General features: G+C 34.6%; 1 protein-coding gene across 1 annotated transcript in view; it reads left to right on the top strand.

Annotated features, from left to right (window-relative positions):
• The window catches only part of RYR2 (ryanodine receptor 2), a 736,030-nt gene that overhangs the window by 350,857 nt on the left and 366,283 nt on the right, over positions 1 to 18,890 (top strand). The window contains exons 12-14 of the mRNA XM_064594590.1: positions 4,145 to 4,301; positions 11,051 to 11,215; positions 15,096 to 15,217. Coding sequence (XP_064450660.1) covers positions 4,145 to 4,301; positions 11,051 to 11,215; positions 15,096 to 15,217 — 444 coding nt within the window. The remainder of the gene's footprint in view (positions 1 to 4,144; positions 4,302 to 11,050; positions 11,216 to 15,095; positions 15,218 to 18,890) is intronic.

Here is an 18,890-nt window from a genome sequence, read left to right as displayed (position 1 = left end):
TATAGCCTCTTTCTCATTGTCATGATATTTGTTACTCTGCCATGACAGAGTTCTTTATCCCAAATGATTTTTTTTTATGATTGAAAGACTTTTTTTGCTCACTCTAGCATATACCTATGCAACAAAAATATGTATGTAAAATATTTTTATATTTCTAGTGATAGTAAGTCTGTAACTTTAAAAAGTTCTTCTATATTAAGTCCATTAATTATTAATTAGCTGATAATAAATTCTTCCATATAAATACATAGTTGATGAAATCACCTAAATATTAAAACTTTCGGTAAACATTGAAATTTAAAAGTAAAATTTTACTAGAAATGCATCATTGAAGTTGGAAAAAGAAGTGGTGGCCTCATAAAGCAAAGGAAGGAGATCTCAAAGCTTTCATGTGCTTCATAAATGATTCAGAGAATTGAGGGAAAGAAAGGGATTTTAAAGACCTACATGTATTTCCTTTACCCTGTGTTTTATAAAAATGACAGCTTAATTAGAGAAGTGAAATAGTCAATAAAAGTGAAGTTTAGACAGCTGTTGCTGCCATTAGAAAACAGATCCAGATGTGTTTTCAAATTTATAGATATCCTTCCCCTTCATGATTGTGTCTTAGAGAAATGGGTTTGTTTGTTTGTTTGTTTTGAGCAAAGGAGGGCCTAAATCTGTCTCATTTTGTAGATTAAAAAACCGGAAGGATGCAAACTCCTGAAAACCAGGCAGGGCTTCCTTTTTATTGTCAACGTTGTTTTTGATGAACTGTAATAACATAAATCCAGATTGTCCTGTGCATCCTTCCATTATGTGGTCTTGATTCTTCTTCTCTACTGTTGCCTAATGTTTGAAGTTTGACATGGGAAGTGTGGGGTCTGTTTTAACTTGAATGGGGGTGACAGAGAATATAGAAAGGGCCTGATCTCCAGGTCAGCCAGAGGTGAAAGTGGGCATGTCTGCTGATTGCCTCAGAATCCAAATGACAACAAGAAAAAAGGAACTGACAACAACAGCAGAGCAGGTAGTTTTTCAACCATTTAAAAAATGAGAGATGTTTCTGTTAGGCTCTGTGACCTTGATTTACACCATTTCGTCTTCCTGTCTATGGCAGAAAAGCAGGAGGTTCACTTGTAATGAATGTAATTATGTTAAGTGTTTTTTCAGGTTCAAGTTCTATTGAATTTTTGAACTACTTTGATTTCATTGTAAATGTACACATTAGATTGCATTGAGTTTATATGCCTTCTTTTATGCATTGGTCATGTAAATACTCATTTTTTCTTTGTACTTAGAAAATGACAGTCAAAGGTTCTGCTTATGTTTATAACAGAATTTTATACCCGAAGGTCAATATTTATACTATAATATTTGGGATATTCTTTTTTATTTCCTTCAACAAGGTCTCAAACTATATATTTGATATAATTTATGCAGCCTAGTAATTATATATTTTATATTGCATACTCCTGCAAATAAAATTAATGTTGTCAAAAATTTTTCAGTATCATGAACATTTTAGTAAGGTAAGTTTTAACCTTGGGAGTTAAACATAATAGAAAACACATTCCTGTATTATACCCCATTGTAAAGCTGTAAGAACATTTTAAGTACAATATATGTTGGTTTCTGTAGTAGGAATGCTCATTGCAATTAAAAATATGCATTATGTATACTTCAGATTCCACTTTGTTATATGTTACAAAGAACCCCCAAAATCAAAGGTGGATGTATCATGAAGAATGACCAAATACTTCCTGTTCCTTTGAGGTCATTTCAAGTGAATATAGGTAATACATAGGGAACAGTTTTCTGCTATGTCACCATAGGAAGTTGCTTTGTATTACTATGTTACTATTACTGTTTTCAGTTTTTACTAAATATTTGCTGCCCTCTGACTCTCCTGGGCTTGTCCTCTTTTCTTCTGGGCCATGGGCATTAGAGGCCAGCTAATTTGAATGGCTGTATGCTAAAGAAAATGTGCTTAGACCTTACAGTGTTTTGCTGATAATTGGCCAAATTCATTTCCATTTCTAACATAAGCCTGCTGGTGACTTGAAAGGAGTACTTGTAAATATGAGCCCTATTAAGTAGATTTGTACACAGTATCCAGAATACCCTCTAGAAAATCTAGTACAAAGTATCACGTGGTCCAAATTTGGAACTATTTTGAAAACGAAGTTGTTTTTTATGATGATTAGGATGAGTCATTACTTAGAAAAAAACATTTAGATGGTTCTTCAAATAATGAAAGTGAATATGTGGTTCTCATAGCATCTGCAAAGAATACACTCAATTAATAAGGGGAATAAACAAAGCTTGTTTATTTACTAGACTAGAAATGATTTAATATTATCTTCTTGGTAAACAAACTTTAATTTCATTTTTAACAATACTGTATTATTAGTAGGGTTTATTGGTACATGGTTATTACTTTACTGGGGAGACTTGTCCAAATTAATTGCCTTTATAAACAAATCCATGTAATGATGACCTTATCACAGTATTATTCTGTTAGTTTTCCCTGCTAATATTCAAAGTGAAAAACCCAAGTTAGGAAATCAGCATAAAATGACTTACAATTAACTAAGATTGGTAAATTTGAAATAAGTATTCTCAATTTGTAGAATAGAAAAGACCCTATATTTTTTGATGACCTTTTTGATCACCTTATGTTAAAACAAGCTTATTAGGGGTGCCTGGGTGGCTCAGTCGTTAAGCATCTGCCTTCGGCTCAGGTCATGATCCCAGGGTCCTGGGAATGAACCCCGCATCGGGCTCCCTGCTCAGCGGGAAGCCTGCTTCTCCTTCTCCCACTCCCCCTGCTTGTGTTCCCTCTCTTGCTGTGTCTCTCTCTGTCAAATAAATAAAATCTTAAAAAAATAAACAAACAAGATTATTAATTAAATCACGATAAAATTCTCCATATTTTCATTTTTTGTCTGTTTGAGTCATTAGTGATAAAACCTTCCACTGTAATTGTTTTTATAAGTAATTATCTTTTTCTTTTGTCTCATTTTCTCTTTTCCATTGCCCTGTGAAGCTTCATGACATATGTTCTTTTTAGAGTATGTTTTTTTCTCTTTATAAAATACCTGACTATATCCCCTTTATGCTTGTTGCCTTAAATTCTAATTTGTTTAATATCAACTTTACCATCACTATTTCCTTTAGAATTTATATGCATGGTATATCTTTGTCATTCATTTATTTTTATTTCTTGAAAAAATTATTTGATTTTCAGCATATTTCTTATCAGTGATAAGAGGCCATCCTTGTTTTGCACATAACCATTTTAAAGGTGTGCATATCAGAGCCTTGTTTTCCTTCCATACCGTAGTGAGCACAAGGTTCAGATACATGCGACCTTCAGTTAACACAGCACTGCGCAAAACAAGGATGGTCTGTCTCTTGATTTTTCTTCTCTACCCTATCTGAAAGTCATTTTAAAAAGCAGATTTTAATGATCATAACTTTGCTTTTTATCTTTTTTCTGCAACTTTAGTTTGTATGTTGTTTATTGCATTTTATTTTTTTCCTTTTTTTCCCCTCTTGACCTTTTTAGAATTCTCATTTTCTTGGTTTGTTTTTTTTGTTGTTGATCAGTTTTTAATGATATAGTTCCACACTATTAAAATTCAATGCATAGGAATAGGTTTCAAGTAAATATATACTTTAATTTATATATATGAGTTCTAGTTAATCATAATTAGGCATTGACCGAATTACCACTATTTTCCAAGTCTGCAGATCCAACAAAAGTTTTTAACTAGTAAATTCTGAAGTATTCTTTAAACTTATAATTCCATATCTGTGACTAGTGATTAGATGTTAACTTGGACCACAGTCCTTAGTCATTTTTGCATGGGGTAGTAAATAGTGGGGATGGCATTATATTTAAAGTCAAAGTCTTTGAGTTAAATTTTGCTTCTATTTACTATTAGCTGTGTAACATTGACTATTACTTAATCTTATTCTGGATCACCATTTTGTTGTTTGTGGAGTGAAATTCATACCACCAACATTACAAGGTTTTTGAGAACATTAAATAAGACAATATATGCTAAGCAAAGTTCATTGTCCCAACACATACATTTTAATTGCTTTTTCTCCTGTGATTGTGGATTCTATTGGATCAAGTCTTGACTGTGTTTGTTAGGTGGAGTGGAAGCCACATAAGATGGGGCCAACCTTTCCGACTCCGCCATGTCACAACAGGAAAATACTTGAGTCTCATGGAAGACAAAAGCCTTCTACTCATGGACAAAGAAAAAGCTGATGTAAAATCAACTGCATTTACCTTCCGATCTTCCAAGGTAAGACAGAAAATGTAATTTTGGATTACCTGTAATTATGTCCCCACCACATTTCTTTTGATGTTAGAAATGCAAAGAGAAAGGATGTGAGTATCATTTCTCTTTGCATTTTTTTACATGTATTTCTAAATTTCCAGTTTCTCTTCCGTCCATTCCTTTCCAGTAAAACTCATTTCCTAAACCACTAAAACCTGCCCAGGTGTCTCAACTGGTTTATAGCTCTTTGGTTGTTTACATATAACGCATTCATCTAGCTTGTTTCTGTTTTACTTAGGCTTTGACAAGGGCACTTAGCACAAACCTCATGCTGTTGTCCTGTAACAGTATGTTGGTGAAGCATGTCAGAACCTCAAAGGCACATTTACACATCTGCTCTTACATGCACACCTTTTCTCTTAGGTCTTTTGAATCATTGGTAGGGGGAAGAATCCTCTAAGAAAACTCTTTAGATCTCTGATAAAAATTCCGCTGAACCAGATGATGAGTAGAATAGGAAAAAACACATGTGCATCAAAGTCAAGTTGGAATGCTGGGCTGCAGCACAGCTGATCCCCTCAGTACCTCATGCATGGTCGCCAACATAACAGCCGCACAATGCAATGGATTCCCGCTCAGGCTTCAGCAAAATAACAGATGTCCTGAACAGTGAGGTATCTCTGGAATAGTTGAAAATCACATGTTGAGTTGACAGATGCCAAGCATCTCTTGTATTCATTTTTATCGTAATTATATACTTGTGTCCTTAATCTAATGAGGAATGTGAAATTTGAGCATAATGGTAGGAATGAGGCTGGATTACTGATTAGCTTTTGTTGCAGAGATGGAAAACCCAATGTCCCTGTTATAGCTACAGGGAAGTTTGGGTGAGTCCAGAAGTAAATGTGAGAAGACAGTAGTAGCCTGAGTACACATCCCTAGTGCCGTTCTGTTAGTTCTCCTGCTTTGCAGTGTACAGAGCGGTGGAAGATGCTCCAGACTCTGGAGTTGCCCAGAGATCTCTGGGAGACACAGCAGTGTAGATCCCTATTCTGTATGGTGAGAATAGAGAGGTGAAGCTGGTAAACCCCAATGTATAATCTCAGACAGGATTCACATATGTGTATTTGTTGTGTGGACCCATAGACGGCTCTGAATGCTGTATTTCATGGACCTCCGGTGGGCAGTTGCTCTTTATCTCTGTAGATGGAAAGCACAGTTGGTCTTGCTGTGAATGAGCTTAGTGTTGATGGGCTTCTTCCTCAAGCCTAACTAAGCAGAAGGGTGGGAGTTTGCTAGTTTATCCATTGATAACACCTCAGTCCAAAAAGGGAAAAAAATTCAGCTCCGCAAAGAGGAATTAGTTATCTGATGGTAGAAGGCCTTTTTAAGTAGAAAAGATGGTACCTATTAAAACAACACACAGTTTTAAGGCAGAAAATTAGAAAAACTAAAGGAAGTGCATGGCATCCTAGCAAAATATAATTTAGCAAAACAAAATCCCAGAGAAGTAGAAGAACCTGAACAGGCATATCACAGTGAAAGATGATGGGAAAGTTTTTCAAGCCATAGCATTTATAGGTGAAAAATCTAGCAAAAATTGGAGGCAAGAGGGAAAAAGTCAAAGGGGCAATAAGTGCTCTGATTGCCTCCCATGAAACAGAAGGCAAGTAACATTTTTTAAAACTGAAAAATCAGGTGATAGAAGTATAAGATATTTAACAGTAAAAAGGCAAGCACTAAAGTTTAATGGAATTTACTAAAATAAGGTGGTGGAAGAGAGGGGATTTGATGAAAAAAGGAGGAAAATACTACCATTGCCATCGCCCATAATCCAGTCCAGTAGAAAGAGGACAAGGCAAAAAGAATCGTAGACACACACAGCCACAGAAACCCACAGTCAACAGAGACAGGAGGCCACATAGCAAAAGACTAGAAAACGGATAAATGTAACAACAGAAAACCTAAAATGTGACAGAGTGGAGACCCAGTGCATTTGCCTTATCAACACATAAAAATGGGCTAAAATCACAATTTAAAATAATTTCATATTGGATCATGAAGTATAAATTATGCTGACATTAAGAGACACCGCCAAAACACTTTTTATTTGGGAAGTTTGTAAATTAAAATATGGCTAATACAATACCAGGAAAATACAAATAAGAACAAAGAAGGGTGTCTGATTTAATATCAGATGAGGAGAAATTCAGGCAAAAGAAATTATTGAGTGAGACAAAGGATACTTCATAGTATCAAGGAGTGCAATTCACTGAGGATGTAATAGTTATCAAATCTATGTACCAAATAAAATGACATTGAATTGATATTCATTAAACAAAACCGATAGGAGATACAAGAGGAAATAAACAGAAAAACTAGTGGTAGGAGACATGAAGTCAGTTTCTCAGTTCGTGATAGAGAGACAAATAACATACAGAAGATGTAAATAACATGTAATAAGGAATTGCAGAACTCGATCCCAGGACCCTGGGATTATGACTTGAGCCGAAGGCAGCCACTTAACCAACTGAGCCACCCAGGCACCCCTAGAACCATTTTGATATTCATTAGGAAATTAGATTTTTTTTTTTTAAAGATTTTATTTATTTGACAGAGAGAGACACAGCGAGAGAGGGAACACAAGCAGAGGGAGTGGGAGAGGGAGAAGCAGGCTTCCTGCGGAGCAGGGAGCCCGATGTGGGGCTCGATCCCAGGACCCTGGGACCATGACCTGAGCCGAAGGCAGACGCTTAATGACTGAGCCACCCAGGCACCCTGGAAATTAGATTTTCTAAGCATTCATAAGTGGAATATTTGAATGTTAGGATTGGGAGTAGTTTATAAGTATATTTTCTGTGGGAAATCTGATGGGCTATGTGATTTTCTTCCAAAAATGTATTCATTTAGTAAATCTTTATTGAGAATCTAGTATTTGCAGGCACCGTTCTGCTCCTGGGGGTATGGGCTATTGAGGTGAAGAACCAGGCTATGATTCCTGCCCTTGAAAAACTAAGTAATAGTCAGGTGGGAAAGAAGGCAGTCGAGAAGCAATTTCAGTGAAGTGTCAGCATTTCTTTCATAGTTGAAGTGTAGCATGCTGTGGTTGTCCATGAAGCAAAAGAGAAAATGTCTATCCAAAAAATCATCTAATAGTAAAAATAGAAGTCTTTTCAGTAACTCTAGACTGTGACAAAAAGAGTTGTTTCTTTTTGAACATTTTTATGGTTCTCAGATCTCAAGATTATTCTTCTAGGATGGACAATTAGATTATTTAAAAATTTATGGATGTTAGTGAATACCAAGATGATAGTGAGGATCTAAACCTTTCCTAAGTTAAATGCAGGAGGTATGGGAATTAAATCTTATGTAGTCTTTTGAGGAAAGTTTCCACTTAATGGCAAAGTGCCTATTATGTCAGAGTGCTATTAAAAGCAATCTGATCTTGGGGGGGGTGCCTGGTTGGTACAGTTGGTTAAGTGCCTGACTCTTGGTTTTGGCTCAGGTCATGATCTCAGGGTCTTGGGATCAGGCCCCACATCGGGCTCCACATTCAGGGTGGAGTCTACTTGGGACTCTCTCTCCCTCTGCACCCTCCCCCTGCCATGCACATGCGTGCATTCTCTCTCAAATAAATAAATCTTAAAAAAAAAAAGCAGTCTTATGTTGAGATTGGAAAATTTCTGTTGATCTACTTTCAACTTCATTGACTCCTTAGCCTGTAATTCCAAGCTGATGTTAAGCTGATCCCATTAATTTTGTATTTCAATTATTGTTACCATTTTGCGAATACATTTCATTTTATATAGTTTCTATTTCTCAACTGAGATTCCCATCAGTTTATTCATTATGCATATGTTTTCCTTTATGTCCTTAAATGTATTTTATATTTATAATAGTTGCTAATTGTAAGGGCTATCTCTGCATCATTTCTATTACCTGTTATATTTTTTCTTTGGTATGGGTCACATTTGGTTCTGTTTTCTTAATTTAGTATAAGATCACCTTTTGTTGTTTTTTTATATCTACTTATTTTGACAGTATACCCTGGATATTAGAAATGGTAGGTTATAGAGACTCTTAATTTTGTTAAGGGTTTTTGGTTTTTGTTTTGTTTCGTTTTTTTCTCAAGAATGATTTTAGTTTCAGCAAGCAGTTAACCCTGTTGGACTGACTCTCCAGTTTTGTTCTCTCTTTTGCAGAGGGCTTGTATTTCTGCTCACTCATTTCAGCTTTCATCTGCTGTCATTCTGTGGGGCATAGTTTAGCGGTCAGCAAGGATTTGGGTGATTTTTATAAGCTGACTTTGCAGATACTTTTTTGGTCCAGGATTTAGCTCATCTAATTTTCCGGTTGCTTGTGAGCCCTAAAGTATTCTCTGATATCTCAAGCCAGTAAAGCAGCAGATTTCTTCTGCCTGATATGCAGGCAGATTGGGCAGGGTACACGCCCCACGGCAAAAGGCAGCTTTTAAAAAAATCACCTGGGTACTCTTTTCCTCCAGAGAGAAAAATATTCTCCAGTTTCTCCCTGCTTTTGGTCCCTCTCAAGGATCTTCAGACAGATTCTGGAAAGTATTTTTTTTTTCTAAATTTCATAATTATTATCTATAGGAGGATTAGTCCAACTTAACTGTTCTGTCATTTCCTAAAGCAGAGTAAATAAAACAAAAACAGAAACAAAAGAATAGAAAAAAGAATAAAAAAGTGATGCCAAAACCAAAAGCTGCTAATTTTGATACAGTGTAGCTAATACAGAGTATTAGTAAAATTATTACTTGCCTATCTGGACACTGTATTTCTAGTAATATAGGCTAATTTTATGTTAGAGGCTTTTAGGAGTTGTCACATTCTTGACTCATGTTATGCTTATGCGTATAGTTGTTCAAAGCATCTAGATTATTCTCACCTGAATTTCTCCTTCTCTTAAACGTAACTTACAGAAAATGACAGGAAATAAAAAGAGGAATGAACAAGAATGGCCTTTGTTCTTTTATACAGCAAATAATCACACTTTACTCTTTTCTAATGTTACTTTAGCAGTTCTTCCCTCACCTGAGGATCAGATAGTTACTACAACAGTCTTCATGAAATGTCATGATTAAAACTTCTAACCCAGAGAGTGATGTGAACTACTTAATAAAAACCGGACAAAGCATAACTTTACAATTAGTAATTGTGACTTCTCAAAACACAATCCACAGTCTATAAATAGACCAACTAATTCCCTTGGATAAAAGAAAAACAAAAAGTTAGAATGTTAGAGGCTCATTGTTTTATTCTGAGGAGATAATTACATTGTTATATTTTCCCCTAGAATTTAATATTCCCATTGATAGGTTTGGTGTAAGTGGATTAGTAGTTTATCTTCTTTGATAGAATGAAGTTGGAATGGCTTAATTATCTGTTTTATTGCAGATTCGTAGAATAGTGTTTTAATTTATTTGCATAATGGTTAAATCAACTTATAATTGTATTCATTTTCTTATATGACCTTGACTTATTGTATTAAGAATTTCAATTCATTTTAATTTTCAAATGTTGGAGGGTTCGTAATCATTTGAGTTATTAGTACAATGTGCAAATGACATGAACAAAATCTATCAAAATGTTGTTTTCCTTGAATCATTCCTTTTTGTATAACAGCTGTAAAGTTTACTGCAACCTAATCTCAAAAACATTTGTGTAACTATTAGTAATTTCCAACTAATTGTGTAACTATTACTCCAAACTAATCTTCAAAAACATTTGTGTAACTGTTACAAAAGCCAAACAAGGAAAGGCACAGATGAAATTTAAAGTAAATTTAACTACCCAGGGAGGTACAGCAACCAAAAGAACATGAGTTTGTTTGTTTGTTTGTTTGTTTGTTTGTTTGTTTGTTTTTTGCTGTTATTTTAAGGACTGTATAGAACTTGAAGACATCATGTGTGCCTGAAGACCAGAATTAAGTGTGGGAGGGAAAACTGAAAGAGCGTGTTGAAGGAGGAAGCATTTAAATAAGTAGGGACTTGTATATTTAGTGTCAGAGGATTGCTTGTTTCTTCATAGCACACGGAGTTTACCGTAGTAGCTCCGAATAGTTCTGTAGAGTCCACATTGGAAGTTGTAGTTGTGGAAACTGAATGATAGCTTTGATCAGTTCAAAAGAAATCATCACTATTATTAACATCCTTAGTAACATCTCCATCAACATTATCAACACCATTTTCACAGTCAGAATCATTAACATTTATGTAAGTGTTTATTTTATCCCAGGCACTGGGCTGAACACTTTAAGTGCATTATCTCATTTTTTCTGATACTATGGGTGAGATACTTCTGTTAACTTTATTTACAGATGAGAAACCCAAGGCTTAAAAGATTTAGTTAAATTGTCTTAAGGTCACAGAGGTAATCCGTGGCAGAGATTGAACTCAAAACTGGATTTTCTGTTCCCCTAAACCTATGTTCTTAACCACCAATAATGAAAAAAAAAATCTGGAAAGAATATGAAGCCTAAGCTACTAATTTTAAGATCTCTGGTTTGGAGTTTGCCATTACGCAATATAAAATTTTATGTTAGGGCCAAAATAATTTTCTACCAGTATGAATAATTCAAGGTCTGTTTATTTATCTTTATAATTTCCCACTTTGATTTTCAGTATCAGTTGAACTGCTGGAATAGAGTATTTGACTTTATTATTTTAAAGGGTGTCAGACGGTTGAATTTTTCAAGGAACATATTTTTAGTATTTTTAGGACTTTTGCTTATCCTTTTTTTTTTTTCCTTAGGAAAAATTGGATGTAGGGGTGAGAAAAGAAGTCGATGGCATGGGGACATCTGAAATAAAATACGGAGACTCAGTATGCTATATACAACATATAAATACAGGCCTGTGGCTTACTTACCAGTCTGTGGATGTGAAATCAGTGAGAATGGGATCCATACAACGTAAGGTAAGATTATGTAAAAACGCAACTTATAGCCACCATTTTGTATGACAAAAATACACAAACGCAAAACAACAAGACTTTGAGCTACCTGCTAAACATGCAAAAAGGTCAAATCCCACCATAATAATCTCTTTGATTTTTGTGAGGTGAACAATGCTGGATGTTAATCATGGCTTTAAATATTAAGCCAAGAAATATACTCTTTTCTGGATTCTAGCAGTCTGCCTACTTCACTTTGTTCTCCGTGCTCCTTCCAGGGTTATGTCTCTAAAATGCAGGAGAGCTCATGCACTCTACCTAATTAATTACTTTAAATTTAAAGGCTTGTACTTGATTAAGTTATTAGAAGATTTTTGTGCATGTTTGGGAACTTAGGTATGTGAATGTACTTTTCCAACGCTAAATGTCATCAATTCTAAAACAAATCAAGTATTTTCACTAATAATTTGGTATCAAAATCAGGATATTCTATAAGTATAAAAAATAAATACACTGGATTTTGAAGGCAAAGAACAACAAAAAGAGAATGTTAAATATTACTTCATTAATAGCTTTGTTCTGTTTATTGGTTGAAATAGTATCTTGGATATATTAGGGTAAATCAAATATATAATTAAAATTTTACCTTTTTAAAAAAAATTTTTTTTTGATGTGTGCTCTAGAAAATTTAAATTTACATATTTTAGAAACACTTTCTGCCACCCCTTCTCATCCACCCCATGCTTCCTTCCAATTACTACCACCCCAAAGGATAAATACTATCATTGCTTGTGATACTGGGGATGAGATTTGTGCAGAACTTTTTATTTCATTTTATGGATGGTGATTTTATTGGATTTGTCATACTGCATCCTATATTGTTATACATCAATCTTTACTAGAAAGGTAAGCATTCAAAGTATGATTGCACAAATCATAAGGAACAGAAAGAGGGAACAAAGCAAAATTCTTAACTCAGATATGACTTTCTGTGAGCTCTTATCTAGCACCATATTTTTGTTATAGCTTTTATTAAGAGTTGAATATGATAAATGGTTATGGGAAAATATAGGTAGAAATGATAACGTGTAGACACATTTTTAAAATATTTATTTATTTGTTTGAGAGAGTGAGAGAGTGTGTGTGTGTGGGGGGAGGAACAGGGAGAGAGAATCTCAAGTAGACTCCCCGCTAGGTGCAGAGCCCAATGCAGGGCTCAATCCCAGGACCCCAAGACCATGACCTGAGCTGAAACATACACACACACATATACATACGTATCCCACATCATGTGAATATTCATATTTTGCTGCAGAAATATAAATTATTGATTGCAGAGTGATGCACTGACCACACCAGAATATTACAAATAGTATACAGTTTATCTGAAAACATATGTCACCAAGAATTTTTAATTAGCACACGTAGGTCTTTTTAGAGCTGAGAGAATTGTACAACCATATCTTTAGTTTCTGTTTTCCTTCTGTTTATTAGTTTCTCAGAAAATGGGCTCATTCTTCTTCTCCATGTCAACCATCTTATCTTTCTGTATTCTTCTCTTTCTTCCTATTTTCTAGATCTGGCTTCTCGGTTGTGTCCTCCAAATCACTCATTTTGTTGTGTTTGGGTACTTGTCTCCTTCAGTTCTTTCAGTGCCTTTGTAATTTCACTTTTCTTGTAGTATTTCATGATCTCGCCCCCAGTCACTTTTTATGTCAGCTTTCTATTTTTTATCTATTCTGGTTGCTCGTCTTGTGTGCTTTCTTATTGTGAATCTTCACTCCTGTTTCACAGAAGTTATACCTTCTTTTATCCTGTGGACAATTGAAATAGTTTATATATGTAAGTGATATCCTGCTATTCCTGTTTTTCTGGCTTTTTAAAAACTTAGGAATTATTGCTGAATTTTATCAATTAAAGGAATTATAAATCATGTTTTGGTGTCCTTCTATTTTTTGATAAATAAGGTAATGGACATTACGATATTGAAGAATCCTTAAAGACATAGATGAAACCCTATTTGGCCATAGTTTATTATGCTTTTAAAATATTAGATCTTATCCATTTATTATTAGAATTATTACATATATATTCAGAGATAAAATCAACTTTTCTTTGTTAGGGATACTGAAATTTGAATTTCATGGAATTTTCATATGTCACAAAATATTCTGTTTCTGGTCTTTTTCAACCATTTAAAAACGTAAAATTCATTTAAAGCTCACAGATTGTACTAAAAAAAAAAAAGGCAACAGGCCATAGTTTCCTGACCTCTGGTCAGGACTAGCTTACTGTGAAAATTCTCTGTTCTTTGAAGATTCATTAGATCTCACTTGTAAACCTAGGATCTTTTAAATATTAACTCTTAAATTTCCTTTCTAGTCTCTTTTAAAGTAGAAAATTTGATGAGCTCAGCTTATTTATTTGATTCTTAATTTGCTAGGAAGCCATCTGTTTCCTCTGGGATATTAACTTACATTTTTTGCCATTGGTTGTAAATAGTATTGACTTATGACAGTGCTACAATTTTAATGTCTTTTGTCTCTTATATCTTCTTATGGGTTTTTTTTTTCTTCTTTTTAAAAATTTTATCTTTAGCATTGCTTGTGAAAGGTTTATCTATTTTATTTATCTCCTCAAAGAATTAAATTTTAGGTTATCCTTTTTAAAAAGCACTTAATTTGGTTTTTTAGTTCATTAATTCCTCTTTTTATCTTCATTAATTCCACTTTTCCACTTTGTTTTTCTTTTTTTGAGTCTTACAACAAGTAACATGTTCCTTCATTTTATTTTAATTTTTTTATTTTTATTTTTTAAGATTTTATTTATTTATTTGACAGAAAGAGACACAGAGAGAGAGGGAACACAAGCAAGGGGAGGGGGAGAGGGAGAAACAGGCTTCCCGTGGAACAAGGAGCCCGATGCAGGGCTCGATCCCAGGACCCTGGGATCATGACCTGAGCCAAAGGCAGACGCTTAACGACTGAGCCACCCAGGCGCCCCTATGTTCCTTCATTTTAATCATTTTTTTTTTCTTTGTCAATGAAGACATTTAAGGCTACAGAGTTGTCTTTGAATACAGACATAGCTCTGTCTCATTGATTTTTGGTCTAAAGAGTTCCTCTTTACTTTCTAGATAGTGTATAATTTTAATTCTAGTTATTAATTTTAGTTCAGTACACCTGCTTAGATGTGCTGAAATGTCTTGCTACAAGCATTGAGTGAAGGAAGCTAGAGACACATAGTACCATTTATGTGTAATACATAACTGACCTTTGCTATGAAGAGTTGGGAAGGTGGGGAGCAGTGTAGAGGATGGGGCCAGTAACGGAGCACTAGGGGACTTTAAGGTAGTATAATGTTCTCTTTCATGATTGGGGTGTTGGTTGCATGGTACATTCATTTAGCTGTTCACCTAAGATTTCTACACTTATTACTTCCATAGAAAGTTCAAAAACATAAAGCCTAACAAAAGAACTAATAAAATTGCATTTTTTAAAGAACTTTGATGCCTTAGAAACAATGATCATTACTTATTACTCAGTCTGTGTTCACAACTGCTGTCTAATTGGCATACCAATGCAATGTTTTCCTTTACTGCTTTGTTCAGAGTTTGCTTAGACTGTAGTTCAGTCACTGAACATAGATATGTGAGAACATTCTGGTGTCTGTTTTGTTGAACTCATTTACTGACTCATTCTTTAAAAGAAAAACTCAGTGAATATATTGAGTGGTTTGTAAGAGACCTGCACCTCTTATTTTAAATGTACACATCAGCTTATTGCCCCTTGTACCTGCCTTTTGATTCTATTTATTGTTAGGGCTTACCTTTGGAGTGCACATCTTCTTAACACCCATTTAGAAAGGAGAAGGGAGTAATGGTGTTATTTCTGCATTTCTACAGGCTATTATGCATCATGAAGGTCACATGGATGATGGCTTAAATTTATCTAGATCTCAGCATGAAGAATCACGGACTGCACGAGTCATCCGGAGCACAGTTTTCCTTTTCAATAGATTTATAAGGTACATTTTCTTTTGTTGTAGTAGTGGTTTGACATTTTATTTCAGTGTCCTTATTGGATTTACAAATACACAATTCTAAAATATACGATGGTGGTGAACCTGTGATTTGGTGGGTTGGCAGTACACATTAGAAAATGATAGATGATAAAAAAAAAAAAGAAAATGATAGATGACTTTATGTCTTTCTCATAAATAAACTTTTAAAAAGGGAATGTGATTTTTAGAAATTGTGTGTGTAACTTATAATTCGTAACTGTAGTTCAGGATTATTCTGTAATATACCCTTATGCTGGAACTATTTAAATTTCCTTTCACACAGAGGGTAATGAAGCCTAGATACTTGTGAGTTTTGAACTGTATGTATGTATTGATTTTAAAGGGTGTGGGGAGGAGCAGAGGGAGAGAGAGAATCTTAAGCAGGCTCCATGCCCAGTGTGGAGTCCAGTGCAAGGCTCCATCTCACAACCCTGAGATCATGACCTCAGTTGAAATCAAAAGTCGGACACTTAACCAACTGAACCACCCAGGCACTGCTTGAATGGTATTTAAAAGTGATTCTTGTTAGTAAATAACTTTTCCTACTTCATAATGGAAACAGTTGCATATCTACAAACTAATCAAGCTTGTGGTCAGGGTGTTTCCTGGTAACATTATACCAATATACATTATGGCTTATGATGGATATATCTTATGTCTCTTTAAACTTGCCAATTTGATGGAAAAAAATTTATATGTGCGTGTATGTATATACAGATAGATGTATGTATTTATAATAATTTTTTAAGTTGAATTTATTCAATAATTGTGAAAATAGATATTTCATCTTTGTTGACCAGATTTGTTTTTCTTTGTGATTTACCTATTATATAATTTAGTTCATCATGTTCATGATTTTCATATATGTGAGTTTTACTTATATGCTCATTAGTATTTACTGAACTATTAGACTTCCTGAATTTATACAGTTCTTTAGTGTATCTTAGAAACTTTGAAACATTTTACATAATTACAGAATATTTTTAAGGGTATGTTATTTTAAGGAAAATAATTTGATCCTTCCGTAATATTCATGAAAGCACAAAATTCTTTAAAATCTCCATGTCTTTACAATATTGGCACCAATGTATTTCTCAAAGTAAATTCTTTTTAAGTATTTGTTTTATTAATGTAGGCTTATTTACTATTAAGAGTCTAATTTTTAGGGGTGCCAGGGTGGCTCAGTCGTTAAGTGTCTGCCTTTGGCTCGGGTCATGATCCCGGGGTCCTGGGATCGAGCCCCGCATCGGGCTCCCTGCTCCGTGGGAGGTCTGCTTCTCCCTCTCCCACTCCCTCTGCTTGTGTTCCCTCTCTCACTGTGTCTCTCTCTGTCGAATAAATAAATAAAATCTTAAAAAAAAAAAAGAGTTTAAGTTTTAAAAATGCATAGGCAGACTTCTGTTTTTTACTTCTTAGGGTGAAAGTCGAGGTCATTTAGTTTTTCTTCATTTGTGTTTTCTTATGTAGTTTCTTTTCTTTTTAAGATTTTATTTATTTTAGAGAGAAAGAGTGCACGAGTGCATGCTCGAATGTGGGAGGGGCAGCAGGAGAGAAAGAGAATTCTAAGCACACTCCACACTGAGCACGGAGCCCGGGGTGGGGCTCGATCTCATGACCCTGAGATCATGACCTGAGCCGAAACCAAGAGTCAGATGCTTAACTGACTGAGCCACCCAGGCGCCCCTCAGTTTATTTTCTGTGACCCTTCTGGTCTCTGTCTTCCATGTCAGGGTAGTGGTGGTGGTGGTGGTGATGGTGGTGGTGGAATTGTATATGTGTGCATGTGCGAGCATGTGTGTGTGTATGTGTGTGTGTGTGTGTTTGTTTGCATTTGTGTTGTGAGAAGGGATTCTATTTTTCTTGACTGCAAGAAAAACATATTAAACCTTCTTTTCCTTTGGTAGATTAATGAATGTTTTCTGAAAGTAAGTTATATTAGCGGGAATCTGTGTTTGGTAGTAATATTGTTTAATCTTCAAAGTACAAAATGTAGAGATGAAATTCATAGCTTTAATTTTTGCTCTTATATAGTATGATTCTACCACCTTTGGTTTTCCTCAATTATTTTTTTCTCTTCATTTTTTTGTTCATACATTAAGATGGTGAATGTCTTTATAGGAGACAGGTGTTGTAAAACTTAACATAATTAACAACTTTAGGAATCTTGGATAGTATTTGACAAGAGGCTTCTAGAAAGTAATTTAATGGTTACATTGCTGAGAGCAGATAAATGTCAGTTTTTAGGTTATTAATTGAATATACTATTTCTTTTTACATTTAAAAATGTAGGTACTGTATTTGATGGGGAACCTGGATGGCTCAGTTGGTTGAGTGTCCAACTGTTGGTTTTGGCTTGGGTCATGATCTCGGAGTCGTGGGATTGAGTTTCTTGTCGGGCTCACACTGAGTACGGAATCTGCTTGTCCATCTCCCCTCCCCCACCACCCTCCTGCTCACACACATGGGTCCTTGGCCCGCACACTTGCATGCTCTCTCTCTCTCAAATAAAAAAAAAAATCTTTAAAAAAATGTAGGTACTATATTTGAATCACTTTTGAATTTCATTCACTTTAGGGTGAGAGTTGAGTTTGACTTCTTTATAAATACATTTATGATTCAGCTAAAGTGTAATAGGATAAAATGTTTAGAATGGAAGTATATCATTGTATATAAATTTTCATTGTAAAAGGGGAGAAATAATTTTCTTCTGAGAAGTCATTTCTTTTAGTTTTTGGGCATAGAAAGACTTATAGAGATGATAAAACTAAACAATTCCATTGTAATTGATTGGAAATTTCAGAGAAAAACTTTAGAAGAGTTGTATAGTTTTCGTATTTGTACTCTTTATAAGGCTGAAGTCAACTATTTCAAAATTATTTGTAATCTTTATGTAATTGATGATACATTTTAATTATATTTGTGAGCATTGTCAATTCAAAGATAAGCTAATTCTCATTTATGAGGCCCTTATTGTTTTTAAAATGTAAATTCTAAAACAGATAATTAGCCAGGAACATTTCCTTGGAATAAAATATTGCCACATAATTTTACTGTTGCAGAGAGCAGGAAAAGAAGTATAATATTTTATGCATTAAATTTTGTCATGCCTAATATGAGTATTGCTATATCAACTATACAGTATATGCATTCTCCCATTCTTTTATGGTATCATGTGTTTTTTAATAAACTTCTTATTTTAAAATGATGTTGAACATTTTATTTATTTATTTGGCAGAAAGAGAGAGCACAAGCAGGCGGAACGGCAGGCAGAGGGAGAGGGAGAGGAACAAGCAGACTCCCCGCTGAGCAGAGAGCCCAATATGGGGCTCAATCCCAGGACCCTGGGATCATGACCTGAGCCGAAGGCAGATGCTTAACCAACTGAGCCACCCAGGCACCCCTTATTTTGAAATGATTTTGATTTACAGATACCATATTTTAAAGTTCTTTCCAGATACATTCAAAGCTATGAATTTTAAAACTCAGAATCTCAGAAAGCTTAACAAATTAACATATTGACATGCCAGTAATAGGTTTTTCTTCAAAGAAAATGCACCACGATGTTTCTTAATCCAATTTTAAATACTTTTTTTGTCTGATAAGAGGAAAACATTTTAATATGTTATTTTCTGATTAA

The sequence above is a fragment of the Mirounga angustirostris genome, unplaced genomic scaffold (genome assembly GCF_029215605.1).
Source record: "Mirounga angustirostris isolate CCGP_5_RB_7025 unplaced genomic scaffold, mMirAng1.0.hap1 SCAF_6, whole genome shotgun sequence".
In the NCBI taxonomy this organism is placed as follows: Eukaryota; Metazoa; Chordata; class Mammalia; order Carnivora; family Phocidae; genus Mirounga; species Mirounga angustirostris.
This window is presented reverse-complemented; position numbering and strand designations above follow the sequence as displayed.